Below are 23,167 nucleotides of genomic sequence, written 5' to 3'. Positions count from 1 at the left end.
CAACACTTCCACCCGAGCCCCCCGTCACACTTTGCTGTTTGTCCTTTACATCAATATGCCGCTATGCACCGTGACCTAATTGGTTATATAGCTTTGACTCTCTCATAAGAGCTGGTTTCCTTGTGAACGACACAAAAAAAAATACTGGCTTTAGCTTCGTGGGCCGTTCACGACGCACTGATTTTAGCTGAACATTTTATAAGTTTGTCGTTTTGGTTGTTCGTTTACGTGACAGCTGCGTTTTCGCAGCCTGAAACGATGTTTCAGCAAGTTGTCATCTTTATATAAAATGCAGATCTGACCTTTGTCACGTGAACTGACCCTTACTAACTTTATCGTGTTCATATTGGTGGTCTAAAAGGGAGATCCTCATGCCCCCCAAAACTACAAGAAACCGCTTAGCCAACTTGATGTGAACTGACTTCTTTGCTTCCGAATGTAGCCTAAACTTCAGAAAAGGTCCCTTTCAGCGCTTATAAATGTTAGGTATCATCTGCTTTTGGGTGACATTTCAGGATCAACCTGAAAATTCATTCTAACCTTTGCAGGTCCAACCATTCAATGTCGCAGTTCTTTTTGCACAACTTGGTCTTCTCCAAGGAGGTGAACGGCAAAATACAGAACAGGTGAATCCACCAACACATGTCCTGGTTCAATTAGAATTTCTATTTCAACAGTCATCTTCATCATACATTTGACATCCTCACATCAAGACACCTAACAATTGATCAATAGTACCTCATCATTGCGATGCTTCAAACAGGATGTGACGTGGTCACTTCGCTTAGAATGTCCCACAGTGTCATCAGCGGGATGCAACAGAGACTGGAAGAGTCAAAGAAAGGCGTAGAAGTGGACAATCTTTGTCAATGTATTGATCTGTTCATGGATCAAACACCTGTTGTGGATTTTCCCTTTCAGCTCCTTGTTAGAGAACTTAAGTTGTGAAAAAAGTACTGCTATTGAACAGTTGGACGTGCATTGAAAGGTTTACAGAAGGTCAAATTAAGTTCACCTGTCAAGGTTATAGTGCATTATAGGTCCATTCTGAAATTTCTTTTTGTGAGCAGTGTATCGATTTCACGTGCTGTCACATGTCTCGGCAGGGTAGTCTTTTCTAGCTGTGTTTTCTTCAGGCACAAAAGGCACTGTAATATTTGCAGCAGATGATCTTGGGCATTTCCAGTCTGCAGCATTCTTCGCCATCTCATCACAATCAATCCTTCACCCTATTCCAAAACGAGCAAGCTAATGCATGTTTCCATCAACGTGTACAAAATCTTAGTTTCACGCAAGACTCAGTGCAGCACTTGAAAGTACTTGCCATGAGCTACCCATTTACCCTCCTTAAGTAGTTTAAAAAGTAATCCAACCCTGACTTTATGTCAAGTTTAACTGCCCATGCCTTTTTCTGCTGCATACTGTAAAGAAGAAAAGTAGGCTAATCCAAAATATGATTTAAGCAGAAAGGCGATTGTAACTGTAAGCAGAGGAATGCAATGAATTTTAAGAATGCATTTTTTAAAACATTTTTTTAAAATCAGTTGTGTCTGAGTAGTGAAAAATCTTGACTGTGTTGCTGTGCACTGTGGTTTTCGTGAATGTTTTGGGTCTTTAGCATGTCAACACCTTATCGACATGCCTCCTCCAGCTCGTTTATCACTCGTTCACCTTTTTAAAGGTAAGTCGAGAGGTCTGACCACATATGATTTAAAACCAGAGGGGTTCCAGTTGTTTTATCTTCATGTCACGGCTGTGCTCCTGAGGCCTTGTTCGAGCCGCTGCGGTCTGCGGGGAGAACTAATTAGTACAGGAGCTAAAGCCACCAGCTCTGGCCTCTAGACCTCTGTTGCCACATCCTATAAACTGTGGCCTTCCTCGCTCAGAAAGATGGAAGATCCTATTCGCTTAACTTCAAGTTTTCAAAAGCCGCTTTTAAACAACAAAACACTTGACGATCGAGTCCCCTGTACTTTATGGTCATAGCTCGCTCTCACCTCTTCGTCTCCGCCCTCCTCTTCATCGCCGACACACTTCGTTTCTCATGTTGCCTCCGCGCTCTCAGTAATCACCACTTGAAGGGAATTCCTTCTGCAGCAGCAGGCCTGCAGCTCTGCTTTTCTTAAACATTTGATGGTTTTGACAGCTATAATTTGCTTAAAATAACACCAATAAAACCATGAAGCTGTAAATGCTTAAAAACCTAATGTAGCGAGATGAAACGCAATACAGCCTTTTGATTTTGTGGCTTTCATGAACTTTGTTTTTGCCGGAATGCGATTTGAGGTCTTGTTACAAATATATAATGATTATGTGCACTTGATCTATTTAAAGATGGTGGACTCCCATTCATGCAGTGTGGAGTATCTCAAAACTACAGGATAAACAATCGCTTATGTGTTGTTAAACTCAAATATAATCTGATAAACGGTTAAACATGCATGAGGTTGTACAAATGGGAATTTGACCACAATTTTCGGTTGTATGACTGTTAGATTAGTTCAAATATTGCCCAAACATTTGATAAATGATCAAATTGAGCTGATAATTGCTAGGAGGAAAAATTGCTTTGAAATTTGAACAAATTGGAAGTCCCATCAACATTCCGGAATGGATTGTATTTGTATTGTATTTAATTCCACTGTACTGGAACTTTGTATTACTAGCTCCGTAAATAATGTCAAAAACATGCTAGTCTACAGTAGCGTCACTCAAACACTACTGTGATTGGTACCGCTAACTTTGATTGCTAGGAAGTGCAACAGCTTGGATCAGTTACAAATAATTACAAATAATTATTTTTAACCCCCACAACTTTTGATAACCAAAAATCTAAATAGTTTACTACACCGATAACTAAGCTAAACTGTGCTGATTTTATAACCTGTCAATTGTCATTCCTTAGACCCAGCCAATAAAAGCAAATGACATGAGCAGAACATATTCTCCAGCTGCACTGGCTCTGTAGTCAAATCAGCACCACTCCCCTCGTCCTCCTGCCACCTGTCAGAAATATTCCGTATGACAGCTTCAGAATGTTTATTGTCACTTACTTTTTACTTCCTCTCAGTCTGGTCGTAAACGAGAGGTGAGATTTTTGTGGATTCTTAAAACAAGCTTGAAACTGCTCCATGTCAGTTTGTAGAATTGTTGGGAAAACATTAGGGACATTGGCGGTGTAGCTGTTCACATAGTTGACTCATGTTCTTTACTCACACACAAGTTGCTAATAGTTGAAGTTACAATTATATTCCAACAATGCTCTGAACAGTTAACCATTAACTGCCTTGTTTAAACAAAAAAGAAAGGCCGAGGTTTCGAGCTCAACCCCTTCATTCGCATTCAAATAAAAGGCCTACTGTCGCAAATTCATAAAGCAACTCCAGCCTACTGATCCTTGGCGAGAAATACAGTAAATTATGCAAGCTCACCTGTGTAGCTCATTTATGCTCCATGCACAGAGAAAAGATGTACACAGTCGCATACGTCGCATAAGTTTTCGTGGCTCACCGGCAGGCAGTCCGCTGACCACACTTTGAGTAAAAATTGCTTCATAGGCGTGGGGGTGTTAATGTTGCTTTGTCCATGCTTTTAAAATGATTATATCCCTGCAATGTTGCCATTGAGTAGAACATGTTTTGGGGGACTTTAGTTTGTATGATGATGTAATTAAAAATCGTCAGATTCACTTCGTTATACATTTGCATTATGTGACTTGTAAAAAAAAAAAAAAAAAAAAAGGTATCGTCTTAACTTTCCCAAGGAGGAAATCCTTATTGGCAGTCTTTTTTTTTTTTTTGCGTGTCATGTTGACACAACACACTTGGCTGACACTAATCTCCATTTACATGGCCCTCCCTTTATCGCAGGGTCAAGATTTTAGGGTCATCACATGATGCCTTGCCAAGAGATTACAGCTAAATCTTAAATATGATAGTTAAGTGCTTCACATGACCAGATTGCTCCTTTACTCGTCGGCAGCCAAATATAAGCTGGTGCAGCTTTTGAATTCAACTCAAGGTAAAAATGGTCTGTTTGTACAGGTTCCTGAGTGTCCTTCTAATGGGCAACTACACAAACCAGCAGACACAATAGAGCGGCGCTTTTGTTAAGAAAAAGGCCAGTGCGCTAGTTAAGGAAGTTCTCGCCGTGAAAAGAAAAGGGGAGAAGAGACTTCTGGGTGTTCTTCGAGCATTGTTCAAGCTTTCTGTCTCTGAGGGACGCATGTCATTGGCTAGCTGGTCTGCACAGGTGCCTTAAAGGGAGTGTCAGTCAACAGGTGGCATGAAGGGAACAATGATGAAGCAATACAAAGAAAAGATGAATGACGAAATGGTATGAAAAAAAATTATCTTTGCATGAAATAAACTGCTTGCCTTGTAATACCACTTTCTTGGGTGCAGGAATGTGTCAGCGGTGGCCACTCCTACGCCAAACAGTTCCGATCGGCTACAGTCGTATCATTTGAACCCCTTAATACACTCGCCCGTTCCCATGGTTTTGCTGCTGTCGCCAAGGCTCAGCTAACTGGAGGGTGTAGAAAACCCGTGGTCCCTCTGGGCACTGGCTCATGGCCCAGAATGAGCACTAATGATAATTTGATTCCCAAACAGCACACACATACACACACACACACAAAAGGACACACACACACACACACACTCCTTTTAAGAGCAAGCAGCTAGTTTTCATCCCACCACATTGTTTTTGTTGATATTTCCTACAGTACACATGTATTATCACAGCCAGGAAGGGGATGACAAGTTATTTTCCATCCCATGAGAATGTGGAGGGTGAAACACTCAAAGGCTGTTATCAGCACAGATTACATATTCATCTGATGCAGAAAAAGACAGATGGGAAACAAAATATAAATTATTCTGTACAGTGGTTGCATGACATACGACTGACCTGACTTAAGGGTTTTAGAGATACAAGCCATCGTCGACCAATTTGTTTGGCCTCAACGTGCAAAAATGGCAGTGAAGTCAACTCAACTCACAACCAGTAGCAGTTTGGCATCGTGAATAAATCTGCCAAAAAGAGACTCCCAAGCTGTTTATTGCCACTCCCAGTTGACGTTTACTGTCAAACTAAACACAAAACCTATAGAATTACACATTGTGTATTTAAAACAACCACAAACCTTGGTCAGTTTAGCTTAGTGCTAACAAATAATGCAAAACGTCATAGACGGGGTATCAAATATTATCAGTGTTGCAGTGTTATAACCCTTTAAGCAGCAGCTATGTCAGCACAAACATTGCAGATGGACGGTGCCATTATGATTCTGGGGGGTGCATGCTTCTTATTGATGTAATCAAACGGTGAAAATATAACCCTGTGCTGGTACCTTTATCCAGATCCTCACCACAGTAAATAGAAAAGAATCCATATACCATCCCTCTACAAAGTTGAAAAGAAATACATCTGTCGTCTATTTTCACAAGTCAGCCACAGGTCGAAATGTGTGACTGAGCCCTGTTTTTTTATTAAGCATCCATATTAGACGGGGCCTTTCGAGGCCTTCCTCCTTAAAAATTTAACCATGGTGATAAGGGGGACAATGTATGTTTTCCGTGAATGCATGCGAGTGTGTGTGCTCGGGAACACCGTTTCAACGTAATCCCCGCCTCCCGAGCAAAGACTAACCCAATCGAGGTAATTGAATCACACACTGCGTCCGCTTGGTGTGTGTGTGTGTTTGTTTTTGTGCGCACACGTGCGTGTGCGCATGTGCATGTGTGCGTGCCAACGTGCATGCCTGTTGACTCTTTGCAAATGTGTTTGCACAGCACTTCACCAGGAAGCTTGGACTTAAATTTGTAGGTTGATTTTAGCCTGCCTTGGTAAATGTTTTAATTTTTTTTAATGAACAATTCCTGAAAGGTGATAAGCTGGCCAGTGATGTACTGCAGAACTGACAATTATTCCTCTTTTGCATCCTTTGACAAGACCTAAACTGTCGATACGTACAAGAAGATGCGGCCAGGGTATCGTCGCTTTCCTTTATCAGTCTTTTGTCATCACTGACTGGAATGTTAATGGTGGCTCTGTGGTGGGTTTGGTTGTCCTTTGTGAATAACAGTATGACTGCCGTTTCTTGATGAGAGTAGAGCAAAGAAACTAGAATAGTAGAGAAGCCTTTTTCCTCAAGATTTTAAGTAACTGTTAAAACAATTGACCTAATGCCCTGAATTAAATGTTTTTAAATTGACAATGTAGTCAAAACATTAATCTCAAAGCCTTAAAATATGCCATATTTCATGTCATTTAATAGAACGTTATATTTTAAAGTTGGGCTCAACGACCGCTGCACATTTTTTGTATTGAATAATACATGAGGCCTTTTTGATGTCTATGATAATAAGCCTGATGCTAGCTCAGAAATCTAAACCTTAACAAAGCGGGCTCATATTGCAGTAGTTTAAATAATTTGCATGAGTCTTAAAGCTGTCCAAACAGTTCAGAGAGTTTATAAGTTATGGTATGTAATTGTTTTACAAAAATATATCGTAGCTTATTTGAGCAACCAACGGCTGACGCTAACTCGCAAAGCTAAACCCAAGCTAAGTGCTATTTCTAGTGCCTTTTAACAAGTCTTTGAGATAGTAAAGGTCAAATGTGTTGCTCACATTAATTAAGCTCAAACAAATGTTGTTGTTTTTATCGATTAAAAAAGCTAGCAAGTCAGGATCTGGCCAAGAATAATTTGGCATCATTTGAATATATGTCTTCACACCCCTGTCATTTTTTCCACCCTTAAAGGTAAACTACAACCTGTAAAACTCAATTGGGGAATAAAAGGAAATTATAAAAAACTGAAAATACACAGAAGTGAAACGTATTTTCAATTGAAATGAAGCCTGCATCTCACAAGATGCTACTGTTTAATTGCCGAGATGCTTATTAACCATCGCTGTTTTGCGTTCACAGGCTACTTGTCCGAAGTGTTGAAGAACTACACGGAGCAGGCCTGTGACGGTGAACTCCTGTCTGTTCGCTGCCCGCCACGCACCACCATCACCGTCCAATCAGCTTTTTACGGAAGGAAAAGCTCCTCCGACCTCCATCAGTGCCCTCAGAGCTACCAGGCCCTCCTTGGTTATTACGATGCTCGGGGGGATGAGTACTGCTCTGTGTCCACTGCACTACAGGTAATTAAATGAACTTTAATATTCCTGATTAGCCTCTTTTAGTCTCTCATCTACTTAACTTAACAAAAAGAAAATGCCCTCAATTTCAACTGTGGTCAAGGGTTAATTCATTTTTGGAGGCTCGCTGATTATGTAACGCATTGTGAGGGTGTTTTCCGGTAAATTAAACTTCCTAAACAGGAGGCAAGCTTCTCTGTTTTCTCGTGACACAAAGCGATTTCATGGGCTCTTTGCCTCAGCATCCACTCTCAAATTAGGTTGCGAGTGGAAGTACTGCATCGCAATACAAACACACACGCACGCATCCTGTCAGCCATTCATTCAGCTGTGTAGTGTATTTTTAGTGGGTTGTAGTGTTGAACACCAGTGTGTTGTTTCAGAATGGCCTGGACCTTTATGAATGCCCAGAGACACAGAACGCATTGTCTTCAAGTGCAACAGTGACAGGTTTGCTTTGAGATCCAGAGTCCTGCAGCCTCTTTTGACCCTCACTCCAAATTTTCCAGAAAGATTCACACTATTTCTTGACTGCGGGCCATAACATTTTTATAATATTAAATTCATTTGAAGCCAGCATGCTGACGCAGTGGATAGCACCTCTGTCTCACAGTTCTGAGGTTTGGGGTTTGAATGTCAACATTGGCCTTCCTTCCTTCCTGTGTGGCGATTGCATGTTCGTCTATATGCGCCCGGAGATCGGCTGGCAACCAGTCCGAGGTGTACTTTGCCTCTCCCCCGTAGTCAGCTGGGACGGGCTCCAGCTCACCCGCGACCCGACCTGAGGACAAACGCTATCGAAAATGGACAGATGGATAATTCATCTATTGCAACTCCAACTAAGGCAATTTTCACTGGAAGGTAGAAGCCCGGATTCAAACTCCCATTCTCAAAACTGTGAGGCGGAGGTGCTAACCACTCGTCCACTGTGCCACTTAATTGAAATACAGTATAACCCTATTGTCCTTGCTCTGTATACAGTACTGTAATTCTATGTACCATTCAGGAATTCCCTGTGCAATGCAGTTAGCTAACTTGAATGTGATGTGTTCGACTATGTTGGACTAAAAGAGGATGAAAACTGAGATGGAAAAAGGGATGAATGACAAGAGTGGACCCTTCCGGATTCTTTGCTCCCTCCTTTACTTCCCCCTCTGTGCTCTGATGGTTTTAAGAATCCTGTTTGAAGTGGTTTTAGGTTTTCCTGCTCCTCGTTGACCTACTGAAACCGTGTTTTGGTCCTCTCTCGCCCCTGTTTAGAAAATGCTGGATGAGTGCCAAGACAGAAGGAGCTGTCAAGTTCTTGTCAACAGCCGCGTGTTTGGGATGGACCATTGTCCCGGCAGCGGCAAATACCTCACAGTGTTGTACAAGTGCAGACCCAGTAAGTCCCTCACTGCATTGCATCGTCTCCAGGTGCCTTTCACACTTTCCTTTCCTCACAAATAACATAGACACTTAAATATGGTCGAAATATATTACATTAGAGTTAGGTCCATAATTGAATAAGTCAAATCAATTGGAGGAAAAGTCATCTGAACCGTCTATTGACTTGCAAGCAGTCCTGGTTCGAGTCTGCATTTCTCCCTCAGTCATCTGGAATTGGCTCCACGGCCTGTCGTCACCCTTAACAAGATAAGCGGAATTGAAAATGGATGGATGTGTTGTCTCAAAGAAAAGCCCCTTTTACCTTTTTACCCTCAGTTCTCTCCGTGAGCCAGGAAGCTAAGAGTATGGCGACAACAGCGCTGTAATCCCACTCAGACTCCTGTCTTCATTGGAGGCTCCACAGTGCGGTTCATAGTGGAGTGAGAAGAAGTGGGAGATTTAATCCACTGATGCCTCTGCTCACCCCACTTTTCCTTCCTCCAATCAACAGTTCTTTGTTCCCTGTCACTTAACCAATGGCTGGAGGGAAGAAAGGCTGCGTGGGGGAGCACGAAGGTGTCACTGCCTCTGAAAGAAGAGGCGTATGGAGGATGGAAAGAGGAAATGAAGGAGAAAGAGTGCATCCATTACCAAAAGACATAACAAGCCACTCCGGCTACCTTCTTGCCTCCTCTTCTCCTCTGCATTCCTGATCCACTCCCCACATGAATGTGGGCTGTTTTTATTTGCCGGCCAGTGGAGCTGCTCCGGTGGTCACAGGTCACCATGACTGGATGTGTGTGAGGAATGCCGCTACGTGGCTCTACTTGTCCACCGAACAACTCTACCTGTGTGTGTTTACCCTCTGTGATGCCTTCAGGCCGCTATTGCAAGGGGAACATTTGATATTTTATACGCTATTTTCATACTTGACTACAGTAAACATAGTAATTTTTTTTTAAAAAACACCTTATTTTAATTTATACCCAGGGGAAAGCAGTGCTATTATTATTAAATAAAAGGAGGAAAAATAGTAACGAGAGATAATAGACATTTAAGATTTATCTACTATTTATCTGTATAGATTTTTTATTTTAAAAGCTGGTTCAGCCATCACAACCGAGACGAAGAAAATATAGCTTCAAAATGATGATTTTAAGCACGAACGGTCGTATTTCTGCTTATTTACAGTTGCACAGAGAGTAAATTAGCTCTAAAGCTATGTTTTAAACTTCTTCCTACTTTTTTTTTCTTTCAGATGAATATAAAAGCAAAGTGGTGTGTGAGGAGGATAGGATGAGACTGAGCTGCAAACGGGGGATGCAGATCGTCGTCTACTCCGCAATGTTCGGTCGAACCCAACAGGGCGCTCTGGAGTGTCCCCTGCACCACAGGAGGGCTTCATCAATGGGTGAGCAACCATGACAACACGACACCAAAATTTAGATGAAAAAAAATAAATAATCGACACAAAAACTGATGTTCCAATGTACTGAAGTCTCACAAGATTTTCTGGAGTCATTTTTAATTTTCCAACCCTTGAAATTTGGATAGTTCCCAAAAAACAGAGCGGGTCACACACACTCTACAAACGTGGCTGACATGCTGCCCGCATAGATCATTCTGAATGAATTATATTAAATAGGTTCCGATTCAGACGGCACGGTGGACGACTGGTTAGCACATCTGCCTCACAGTTCGGAGGACCGGGGTTCAAATCCCGACCCCGCCTGTGTGGAGTTTGCACGTTCTCCCCGTGCCTGCGTGGGTTTTCTCCGGGCACTCCAGTCTCCTCCCACATTCCAAAAATATGCAGGGTAGGTTAATTGAAGACTCTGAATTGCCCGTAGGTATTGATGTGAGTGTGAATGGTTCTTTGTTTATGTGGCCCTGTGATTGGCTGGCGACCAGTTCAGGGTGTACTGCGCCTCTCGCCCGGAGATAGCTGGGATAGGCTCCAGCACGCCCGCGACCCTAGTGAGGATAAGCGGAACGGAAGATGAGGCGAAAAATACCAGGCGTCATTATGCGTCTTGCTGTTTTTATTCATGACTCGTACATGTCAGGACTCGAACACGTCTTGAGCACAAAGAGCTCCACTAACACTTCCAGGCCCTCAATTCCACTTTAAGTCTTTTTGTGCGGGGGATATTGCATGATTTTACCCTGTTGTGCATTTTGGGAGATTTACAATTTCCACCAAGGATTTGTTGACCACATTTTGGGCAGATTGGTGCTTTAAAGCAGACAGATTTATTATCATATTAAGCCGTTATTTCCTCCCTGTGCTCTAAAAGCATCCTGAGATATGTAAAACCCCACGCACACAGATTCCACATTGTCGGGATGGAACTGGGTTGGAATGTGGATCGGATGTCATCCAATGCTTGGAGATGTGCCGTAGAAAGAGGACAAGGATTGAGTTCCCACTAAGAGTGTGTGTGTGTGTGTGTGTGTGTGTAGGTGTGTGTGTGTCCAGAATCCAAGCTTGGACACGTGACAACTGTGCTCATAATTTACCTTCTACATTTGTATTGTTGTTTATTATGCTTGTGTGAGTTTAAACGGCAAGGTGCACAATTCAAACAGTACAATAGAATGTGGAGATGCCCCGCGGTGCGCATGTGTGTGTGGCCTTTATGCGACACTGGGTTCAAAAGGCTAACACTAGCAGCGTGAGAGTAATCAGACACAATTATACAGCGCATATTGTGCTTATGGAGCGCCCTCCACTCCATTAGAGTAGCAGGTGGTTGGGTGTGCGTGTGTGTGTGCCTAATATCTGGTTTCATGCTCGGCATTAAATACAGTAGCATAGCTTTGGCGTTAGCGTTGGCAGATGAACTCTAGTGTTACAGTGGTACAAAGGCCAGATTAGATGCAGGGAGAAGCATTGTTAACTGTCAAATGGCATTAGCATTGTGTGTGGTTACAATGCACGCGCTAACACCATGCTTGTCTATGTGTCTCCATCTCACACACACACACTTGCGCTGTTCCAGACTGTCTAGTGGGATTCCCCTCCGTTTTTAATGTGGCTCCCGTGACACGAGGATCAGGAAGTGAGGTTGTCTTGAGTGACAGCTCAGACCCACACTGCTAATTATCTTTGAAAATGGACCGCCTCTTCTTCTCCTTGCCCTCGTGGACGAGATGCATGATGTGTTTGTGGTGTCTGACACTACATCCAAACCAAAAATTGTATTTTTAGTCTATATTCTTCAGTGTGCCTTTGCGTTTTGGCATTTTGTTCATGTTTATTGGATGCTGCTTTTAAAACTTTTTAGGTCATTGGGAAGTGAATTTTTGGAAAAGAAGTAGTCATCTGGTGTTGTTCTGCCTCTTCCAGAAATTACTTTCTTGTTTTTTTTTCTTTTTGATTGGCTCAAATACCCTTACCGTTAGAAGTTACTTGTTACTTTCGCATGCTTTTGACAGCATGTAGATACATTTTAATGTTTCATTGATAGGGACTACGATCCCTGAATTGGGAGACAAATCATTTGTAGAAACACATCTATTTATTTCAGTTAACATAGCCTAGAAAGATGATCGTTTTGCACCTAGTTACTGCAGCTTGAATTCAAAGCTTCGATAGGATATATGCGCAACCAACTTCCGTATTCGGCAAAACAGGTGAAAGCATTTCCTTCCGTATCGTGAAAATGGCGGATCCCTGTAGCCGGAAACCGGGAAAACATACCTGTATAAACTTTAAACGTCAACAGTGTCTTTTATTTGTCACCACAGACCCACCAAAGATGACAATCTCCAATGTTTAGTGTTTGTCCGTGTTTACATATATGATATCATATTTGTATAAATAAAAAATACACACGTATTTAACTTTTGTCTAAAGTCACTAGCCAGAAAGAAAACAGCATTTCAGGAAGTTGGACTTCAAATCATGTCATCGAACCGTGGTTATGCTCTTTAGTGCAGCATACACAGGACGTCCGCTAACCTGTTTTCTAGGTTTGCTGATAGCGGATACATATAGCAACCTTCTGTCCAGTCAAACGCTGTTGGGAGTAGTAATGAGACTGTGATTAATTACATTTGAATTAAAAACATGCAGTGTTTGTATTTTAAACTCAGCCCAAGGCTGTAATTCGACACGCTCTTCCTGCCAAAATATGGTTGCTGTTTTCTTTTCTACAATACAGGATTTTCTTTAGCTTGTGAAATTGTATGCGTTCTCACGGAACGCCGCTAGATAGCATGATGAAACCCGCATGACCAGAAATAATTCAAGAGAGATTACACAAAAGATGTACACCCAATTGTAGGACGTCTTTGATGTTGTTTGCTCCTTGTTTATTTGGGGGGAGTGGCGAAGTGGGACAGGTCTTAACTGTGATGGAGGAGCCTCAAAGCAAAAGCCCTCCTCTCTCATCTGACCCATTATCATCACACAAAACCTTTGACATCTAAATTACTCCCCCTTTGCCATGTCTGATACCGCGTCTTCTTTCTCAGGGCCGCCATGCTTTCATGGGTTTCAAGCTAAGCCACAACAGACCGTAGGCATCGACTGATGGAGCGCTAAAATGATTACAGAGCTATTTTGTTTCACAATAAGTACGGGCCTCGCTTTGATGTTTTAAGGCGCAGATAATTACTATGTTGATATTATTAAATCCATAGCGGAAAAGCAGTTTTAGGTGATAAACAATATTTCTGCAAATAGTGGCCTGCACTCTAATAGACGCCAGGCCTAATTAATAGCTGGGTGCACCATCCATTTAACAAACACCTCAAATTGACGCCTCCTTATTTCCCCTCAGGAAAACAATAACAGGTAGTTGGCTGTAATTACCGTCGCTATGACTGATACCACCTTGTGTCAAACGCAGTCATTATCACAGCACATATTGCCTGCAGACAGACGTGGCACCTGTAAAGCTGATCGTTCACAGCGGAGCTTGTGGACAGAACATTTTTAGAGTGGGCCCTTCAGTAAGTGACAGTACAAAAAAAAAAGTATTTTCTGTAGTTGAGTAAATAAACGAAGGCAACTACGATATATCATTTAATACACATCAAATAAAAAGAAAAAATTGGCCCTTACTCATGTTCCCACTGATCGGACAGCACACACGGTGTTCCAATATGAAGTAATGTGTTACTCATGTGATATCTTGTGCCCTCAAAAATATTCAGCTATCACCTTACGCACCATTACATGTCAGATGTCGGCTGTACAAAGACTTGAGGTATCACAAGTGGCTTATGTATCAAATGATATGCTTCACATGTGAGTCATATGAGCAGAGGAGGAGATAAAATAGGTCTTCTATTGTAAATTCCCGGACAAGTGTGTGTGCGTGTGTGTGTGTGTGTCTGTCTGTGTGCATGTATGGGCGGACAACCTGGAGCATTGTGTTGCGAGCTACTCCTGCCAAAATATTCCGGGAAAGTTGTAGTTTCTGAAACCTTTATCTGCTTATGTTAAGTAAGAAAAATAGGTTAGACCTTCCTATTTGCAGCCTCCCATGTTGGATTGAAAAGACACCCGCACTTTCACGAGTGACAAAAAAAAGTCTCAGAAATGGCTCCCTTATTCCTGTTTTCACAGGGCTGTCCTTGTTGGCCGTGTGCGGTCCATAAGGTTAGGTGGTTGAGGCTAAAGGTCAGAGTTAACGGGTTATTCATGCCTGTGCACCCTGAGTGTGTGTGTTTGCATGTAAAATAAGGCCCTTCTATGGTCTTCTGTCTGTGGTAAAGCTGTAACAAGAGCCAGAGAAAGTTGGACCGAAGGGAATTCTCATTTAAACTCCATACAAAATATAGTGTGTTCAAATGCACAATGCATAAACTAATGTGTGTGTTCTCTCTCTGTATGTCTTGATTGGCCTCTGGTTCCTTATCCAAACCCACCTCAGTCCAATCTGTTCCTCTGTGAGACCCTTGTTCTGCTTCTAAACTCCGTATTTAGGCCAGGGAAATCAAAATTCTACCTATTAGGCACCCGTCCGTCAGTGAACACTATCATCCGAAGGGACAATTTTCATCAACAAGGCAGACCAGAAGGTCATTGTGTCACACTAGCGGCAATTACACATTCACACAGTCATGAGGTACTGTGCATGTGGAGCCTATATATGACTTTATAGAAAATGTCATGCATACAAGTTAGTTGGAATTTGATTGGATTTGAATATGCCTCAAAATCTGCATAAAACTCTAAAAGGTATCAACCTTGACTTCAGTTTAGTAAGCATCGAAGTATTACTGGTAACTCCTTTAGCTTTTTCTTTAGCTTTTTGTGGCTTTTCTCCCAACATTTTCCCTCGTCGCTCCTCTGATGTGTTCGGAGGAGCAAACATGGAAAAAGGGGATCGAGGATGGAAGGAAAAAAAACGAGATATAGCTAATTTCTTTCGGCTGGCCTGGAAACGCCTCGGAATCCCCCCTGTAACAAAATGGATGGAGAGAAGAAAGTCTGCTTAAACTGCTGCCCCACCCCCCCGAATCAAGGAGGTAATGTGGTAACCGGTAATATATCATTTGAGTCTTTTATTGAAGAAAAGGAAGTTGTAATCATTCGCTATCAGTGAATGCACACGAGTGGGGAATTGTCCAGTCTCTGAAATGTCTCGACCGTTTTCCAGTTACATGCTGGCTTCCTGCAAGCTTTGACCTCGCTGTGTCCTGGTCAGGAATTCCAAATTGTTGGTTCCTGCTGGGGAATGTCCGTTTGCCCCCGCCAGACTGCATCCAAAGGGGTAGACGTTTATTAAGGTGCACATTCTAAGCAAAGTTACTGCACAAAGGTCTGGGGCCTGATTCACTGTATGTGCATCATTAATCAGAAACAACAATTTGAGATTCCCTTTAGATTTAGGGCAGTTCTATTCTGTAGCTTTATTGTAGCCCAGGCCATAATGTTGACAATGGGTATGACCAATAGATTGTCCACTTTCACTTCCTGACTGAAAGATTCACCCTCTGACCTGTACCACTATTCATTGTGGCCTGTCGACGTAAAACGGAGTTGCTCTCTTTAAGGGGCCCACTAGGGTGACCCAGGTGAGAACCAAGTGTCCATTTTCAAAGGCTCATCTCCTTGTATTGTTTTTAGGGCTTAGCTGAGCCATTTTCGGGGTTACACACAGCGTGGAGGCTTTTGAAGCATCTGTAAGGAACCAGGGCCCATCCACATTCCCATACATCAGCAGAAGCTTCCTAGTCTCAAAATTTGACATTTAGTGCAGGTACATAGGCTTTGGAATTTTCATCATCATTATCAACATCATGATGATGACGATGATGAGGTTGACGTAGTCTTTATGTTGCTGTCTTTAAGAAGCCATTTTACTTAAACATCCCCTTCCATCAAAATCCACATTTAACCCAACACTTGCTGAATTCTGCTTCACAGTAATAGTAAGACTGCGATTGGCTGGCATCCAGTTCAGGGTGTACCCCGCCTCCTGCCCGAAGATAGCTGGATAGGCTCCAGCACTCCTTGTGTGGATAAGCGGCTCAGATAACTGATGGATGGATAGAATAATAGTAAGACTCCACATCGAAGGATTTGTCGCGATGGACGCTTGGCCACCGATATATCGCCAACGGCCATTGAGAGCAAAGCTGTTTTTCAAATTTACATTGAGAAGATCAATGATCCAATCAGAACAATGCTTGTTTACATGCCGCATATTAATGACAAATCCAGCCGTCTCAACTGCCAGGCAAAAAAGACCAACAAAAATAGCTTGAAAAAGGGCATCATAGGCATTTTCAAACCAAATTAACTCCATAAAATGACGTCAAAGAATGGCAGAAAACAATTTTGATGACCTGGAACCTTTATCAAAGTGCATGTAACATGTCCTGTATATGCGCTTTATTAAAGGTGTGAGAGTGGAAGTCAGTCGGAGTAGAAAGAGCAAAGGGGAAGCTTCGAGATGACGTGTGACATCTACATTCATCAATGTCTGCTATCCGTACACAAACACGGATCGGGTATCCTTTAGACTAAAAGACGCCCGAATTAGGTTTTGTCGTGGCTCCGAGAAGCTGAGAGAGCGCATATAAAAAGATGTCTTGCCATATTTCTATCCAGTTTGTGTGAGCTAAGGCTGAAAGATGCTTCTGTAGTACTTTGCGACCTTTTTGTCAATCTATTAGAGCCCCGGAGCAAGTAATTTGTGTACGCTTCTAGTCTCGAGTAAATCATCCATCTTTTTTGTGTTGTGTCAGATTGCCAGTCGTCCATTGCCCTGCAGGTTGTGACGTCCCGCTGTCAGGCCAAGAAGAGCTGCGTGCTTCGAGCCTCATCCAGGGAATTTGGGGATCCCTGCTACTCTGGCACCAGGAAGTACCTCAGCGTCATCTACACCTGTGGTAAGTCATGAGCTTCCTATATGTGCCACAAGGGAGTGCCGTTTACCCAATGATTAGCTTCACAGGCTCAGTTAAAAGCAGCAGGCAGACCCCTCTCCTTAAGAGCCTTCATTTATTTTATTTTATTGTATACAGTTAAAGGAAATTGTTCCTGGTTTGTGGCACGATTGACGCGTGGCTTCAAAAACTATAAAATAACCGCATTTGGTGAAAAAAAATATATACTTGCAAGCCTTATCATACAAGATTCAGAACTGCATGTTTTCAAAAAATATATATTATTAATAACAATAATAAATAGAAACGCAGTGAAGTAGTGGTTGCAATGTCTGCCTCAAAGTTCCGAGGTTCGGGATTCTAATATCGGTTCCAGCCTTCAGGCTTGTGTGTTTTTCTCAGGGTACGCTGGTTTCCTACCACATACCCACAATTTGCTTACTTGTTTGGTCCACTGAAGACTTTAAATTGTCCATAGGTGTGAATATGAGTGTGGGTGTTTGTCTATATGTGCCCTGCGATTCTTCCTCTCACCCAAAGCCAGCTGTAAAGAATTCCAGCTCACCCGCAATTCTAATGAGGACAAGCACTTTAGAAAATGGATTGATGGGTGGAAGAATAATCTGCTGTAAAACTCCCAAATGCTTTAAGTCAAGCTAAGATGACTTAAAGTTACTGTTTTTTTATTTTGTGCAGAAGAGCGTGAATGATGGATTTATTCTTTTTTTTTTTTTTTTTTTATCAGCAACACACCCTCGGGCTAATCCTGACAGGTCAAGGCTGTAATTCTTTAACCATTCTCTCGGGGCGCATACGCACACATTACCCAGATGCCTCAACATCCGGGAGTGAACAATCAGCCTGGAGCCTCTCAAATCCACTGCGGCACGAACAAATCTGTCTCGACCTGCTTCACACTGGGAAGTGTCGTATCTGCTTTTGAAGGTCCATTGTCAAATAGTTGTCCAAGTGTCCATCCAACTTTTTTCTCAGTTTTCTCATCCCGATGGATGCAGACAAAGAACAGCCAGACTGTTCAGCTGTGTTTATGTAGTCGTTTTGTCTTCAATCTGTGTCTGACCTCCCTTATCTGCCTCTGATAACCCATCACAAAATCACCAAACAGCTCGATAAATGTGTTTGCGAGGAAGAAGGGAAGGAAGTGGGATGGTAAATGTTCAACAGAAAAAATGGAAGAGGGGCTGTTGCTGCGAGGTTGGGCGACTGAGAAGTTTGAACTTGAGTACATCACTGTTGCCGCTGTAGACATTAAGTCACTGGTTGCCTCAAGGCTCAGGCAAAGTGGTCATTTATGTGTTTGTGTGTGTTTGTTCCTCTTTCATTGGCAGCTCAACCCCATTTATGTATCCAGACTGTGGGTGGAAGAATGTGTGTAGTGGGCAGCACCATGTTTTCTTCCAGTTTAAAATGGTTTGTCTAATCTAGCGGCTTTCTTTCTCTGCCTTGAAGAGGCGTCACCCCACTTAAATTTTAACTATCCCTTTATGACCTAAGTGCTATTTCACGGTCTTTTGTAATATGCCAAAAGGAATTAACTGAGGCAACTTTTTTTTTTTTTTACGATTGTGTGTACTGTAGGTGTGTGGCTAAGTTCACATCAGTTTCCACTAGTGTGATTTATAAAATTATCAGCCTTTGGAGCTTTAGCGTACAATGGAACCTCTAAAGTCAAACACCCTGAGGTCATACGATTCAATTAGACTCTTTTCAGAGCCTCCAAACCGAAGAAAAAAATATAAACAGACACACTCGCCACCGTCAGGCCTCATTTCCATTACCCCTACTGTTTGTTTTGAAGAAAAAAAATGTAATTAAAAAAAGACCTCAAGGTATTATTACTATTGCAGATCAGATCACAGACGTCTCAGGTCTTTGTAAAGCTCAATGATTGCAGGGTTTTAACTTTTCATCATTAGAAGTGGAAATATTCACCATTAATGTGACTGTTGGAAATTGATGGATGCGAATGCTTGGGGCACTTTCTTAAAAGAGAAAGATTCCAACGGGGAACTTTTGAAGTTTTTGATGGATTGACCCAGGAGAGAGAACAGTTCTGAGTATTTACAGTGCCCAACTACAAAGCGTGAATTATGGCTTATTTTACATATTTGGGAATTCTTTTTACCAGCCCCAGAAGTACAAGTTACCATTGCTATGTTAGTTTCTGGAAAATCTACATAACCAGTTTTCACTAAACTTGCAGACGAAGCGTTCATGGGCCAAGGAGGAACCTATTACATTTTGGTGCAAATGGTGCTTTTTAGTGGGTTGAACACTTGGCTCACTCTCACAAGATTCTGGATTCGACTCTCCACTCTGTGCTTCCATGGGTGTTCTCCAGGTACTGCGGCTGCTTCCGACATTCCAAAAACATACTTGTTAAGTGATTAAATGAAGTGTTTAAATGAAGACTCCAAATTTTCCATCGGTGTGAATGTGAGTAGGAATGGTTGTTTGTCGAAATATGTCTTGCGATTGACCGGCATACAGTCCAGGGTGTACCTCACCACTCGCCCAAAGTCATCTAGGACAGGCTCCAGTTTACCTGTGACTCTAATGAGGAAAAACGATACAGAAAATGGATGGATGGTGCTGTCTTCTTTTACAATTACAATAAGCCTCCTTTGTGGTGTAGTTCATGCTCATTTTGTAATGCACAACTACATGACTGTAGTGGGACAGTATCACCCAGCACATCATGACCTGTCAACCAATCGAGTCAGATGAACATGTTAGGAACTCTTTGGCTTTGGCCTGTGCTCTACTGAGTGCCGTTAAAGTTGGGTCCAAGCATTGTATTATAAATTCCAAGGGGCACTGAATGACTAAATGAGAGAATCTTGACCAAACGTTTAATGGTTGTTGTTCTATGTCAAAACAAAACAAATGATATTTGTCGTGGTGGGAAGACAATTTCTTCAGGTGTGGAACCAGAGGTTAGGATGAACAAGGTACGTAGAGTCAAATCTAAATTCTGCACTGTCCTTGACAAAATCCAAGTTGCCAGCCAATCTCCTTCAAATTGTTGGGAATTATGGGAAGTGATGGATTACAATGCTAATCCATGTTCTAGTTTCTATGAGTCCCAGAGATAAACCTCACTACTCTACATTCAGTTTACTACCCTTCCTCCCCTGAGGCCTCTTAAAACCTCAATCAAGATAAGGAGGCCCTCTTTTCCAAACTTCCCCCTGGTATGACTTCCCATTTGGAGTGCTGCGGTGTAATGGATAGGCCTGAGCACGCCTCACGCGCTGCCTCCTTTGAACCATACACAGTAGACTGTTTGGGGGGTTGAAACGTTAGGAAAACCCTAATGAACAGCACTACTTGCTGAGGAGGAAATTGATTAATTGCAGTATTTCGCTGTCGGTAAAACACATAGCTCAGGTATTTGTACTTGTGGGGTCTAAACCTCAAAATGCAGATAGGAGAATTGGTCCTAACACCCAAATGAAACGATTGGTATGGAATGGGTACTTCTTATAAGTATGGTATGTTTTTGGTTGTGCTGATTTGTCCATAACCATGACAAAACTATTACAAGTGGTATTTTTGGTGTATCATTTTCTTACTGTCTGACCATAGATCAGGCCATTCTTTTTTAGGTGATGAAATGTTCACTTCAACCACAATCATCAGTACGTTCCATTATACAAAAGTCAATCCACCTTGGTCTTATGGCCATACTACCCTGCAAAACCCTGACCTCGTATAATCTCGGTAGTAGGTTCAGGTTTATGCTAGTCTTGGCAAGTACCTGGAATGGCAGACTACCAAATTATACAGGTTTAGAACTGTATTTGACTGGGGATCTTCTTCTGGATGTACCCCAATTCTGGCCCAGTGTCTACTGGGATAGGCTCCTAGTCCCCCGTGACCTTACACAAGATAGAGATGATGGATGAACTACCTTGGTTTAGGTTTGAGCTCCCCAGGTGCTGCCTATTGTATCATTTGATAGATGTTCAGTAACTCACCACATTTATGTCAAAGTTCTCTATAACGCTAGGCAGATTATTGATGATTGAAGATTTTGCCTATCACCTAAATTTGGTGTGAGTATACATACTTTGTGATGACTTGGACCTTGACAGACATGAGGGGGGATACTGTACATTACCTTTTGGCTGTTAAAAGATGAAAGAAACAAGTCATTGCACAAGGTACTCATGTGAATGCTGCAAACTGCACCCCCTCCTGCTCCCAACCACACAATGTCGGAAGAAGGAGCTAGGGGTGTTTATACTGGCCCGCTTGTGTGGCTGTGCGGTCAGTACTCGCTGCTATGTAGCCCCTAATATCAGTCTCCCTTCAAGCTGGTGGAGAACCATCAGAAACATATGTGCAATAAGTGCACACTAATGTGAATAAACATGGTTTTCAGAATCTGACATCATGCCACACATGCAGACTTGTGCACACAGCTGAGCGATCAGGTATGGGTTCCAAAACGAAACCCCTGTCGGGTCTCACACTTTTACACAAGTTAGCACCGCAAAACAACCATCTTAACTGATTTAGGCCGCAGGCAAAGTCCAGACCTCAAAATGTTAGACATTTCCCAATTGCGGTCAAAGGGGAAAAAAACGATATTTTGTTTTCAGTTCTGTCTGCTATATTTTGTTATGACTGACTGTAAAATTAGTTTTGAAATGCTTATTTATAATGTTCGAAGGGGAAACAAATCATAAAACATGCTGTAAGCTCCCAGTGATAGAGTTAAAGTCATACGCCAAAACTGGATTAATGTAATCGTGACAAAAACGAGAGTAATTGATGTCCCCCCCCCCCCAAACATTTTTTTTAAGAATTGCCTAACATCTTAAATTGTAAATATACCACAAACTATGATCCCAAAACACTTAATATCATTTAAAACTCATTCTACTACATTAGCAACATACCCTTAAAAAGAAATGGTTCGGAAGTGCTTATGTACATGCACATGCAGCAGACTCTTGTTTTTCTTTCACTGACAACCTAGGCTAAACTTAGCTCCACCCCAATTTACAAAGCTTGTCTCTTAGTCCAGATGTATCACTTCAACATACTTTATTGGCAACAATGTACAACTTTCCTATTACACTGGGTCTTGGCTCCATCTAGTGGGATCTTGGAGCATTTTAGAACCAGCACAAAAAATGTGAATAGGTGAGTTTTTTCAGTCGATAGCTCGGGATAAAAAAAAAACCAAAACAAAAAAACACACAAATTGGTGAAAACTTGTCGCGCTCATTTTGGTGAAACAAAACGTTTCTGTGTGTTCTACTCCACTGTGTGTGCACTTCTGGTATAATAGAAACCATGAAAGAGAGGAAAAAAGTATGTCTTTGTCTTGGTGTGTTTGATTTTTAGCGAGCAGAAAGGAATGAGGTGGCCCCTCCGAATGCTCCCCAGCCTCATATAACACAAACCTGACTCTGCACAAAGCAACCGCAGCTGGCACTCTCAGGAACACCGCTGCGAGAAAACACACAAAATGTGACCTTGTCTGACCTGTGTGTGTGTGTTGCATTAATAGCATCTGTTGTGATGCCTGCCAATACCCATACAAGGCATTCTATGGGTGGCACTTGCCCACACACCAATAAAGCTGAGCCCCTCATGGCAAACGTAAAAAATTAAGCAATTGAAAAGTTTCTGGCGCCCCTGCGGGTGCGCTTCTGCGGAGCGAGGCGAGGAGCAGCAAGCACCAAAGGGGTTGCCATGGCGATTTGCTGATGTCAGGGGCATGCGGGATTGTGCTTTGCCAGCAGGTTAGGTCAGCCGATCAGTGCCCTGCCAAGCGTCTCATTGACTGGTGTCATCTGGTCTCTGCTCAGCGGCCAATCGAACGCTGCACACGGGCACAAAAGCAGGTTAAACAGAAAGTGTGTTAGTAAGCTCTAATCACACTCAAGCTTAGAAGTTACACGTCTTGATCGTGACCACGAGCCGTCGGGAACGTTTTTCAGTTTAATTAGATTAAAATGAATTCGGAGCAAATTGGATTTGGCAGAAACGAAAGGTGTTAAATTCCCTCCTCTGTTTTTGCACCCCACCTCTGCCTCCCGTCCCCCTTTTCTTTGCCTTCCCTCCATCCTTCTATCCTTCCACTCACACTTTCTGTTTATGTAATCACCGCAGCATTTTTGCACAGCGTCTTCTGCGTGTTTTCCTCTCACAGCTTGCAAAATCTGCGACCCCTCTGAACTAAATGAGAAACATTGGGATTCTTTGCTCCTACTATCAGTAGACAGACTGCATTGTATACAGAGTGTGGGGCGAGGGGC

The 23,167-nt window shown here is 42.4% G+C and overlaps 1 protein-coding gene across 1 annotated transcript in view; it reads left to right on the top strand.

The window, feature by feature from the left end:
• The window catches only part of LOC133468740 (protein eva-1 homolog A), a 258,339-nt gene that overhangs the window by 205,310 nt on the left and 29,862 nt on the right, over positions 1–23,167 (top strand). The window contains exons 4-7 of the mRNA XM_061755029.1: positions 6,937–7,157; positions 8,415–8,538; positions 9,781–9,933; positions 16,731–16,874. Of these exons, the coding sequence (XP_061611013.1) occupies positions 6,937–7,157; positions 8,415–8,538; positions 9,781–9,933; positions 16,731–16,874 (642 nt within the window). The remainder of the gene's footprint in view (positions 1–6,936; positions 7,158–8,414; positions 8,539–9,780; positions 9,934–16,730; positions 16,875–23,167) is intronic.

The sequence above is a fragment of the Phyllopteryx taeniolatus genome, chromosome 18 (assembly GCF_024500385.1).
Source record: "Phyllopteryx taeniolatus isolate TA_2022b chromosome 18, UOR_Ptae_1.2, whole genome shotgun sequence".
Classification (NCBI taxonomy): domain Eukaryota; kingdom Metazoa; phylum Chordata; class Actinopteri; order Syngnathiformes; family Syngnathidae; genus Phyllopteryx; species Phyllopteryx taeniolatus.
The sequence above is the reverse complement of the archived record's forward strand: the minus strand, read 5'-3'. Positions and strand labels throughout refer to the sequence as shown.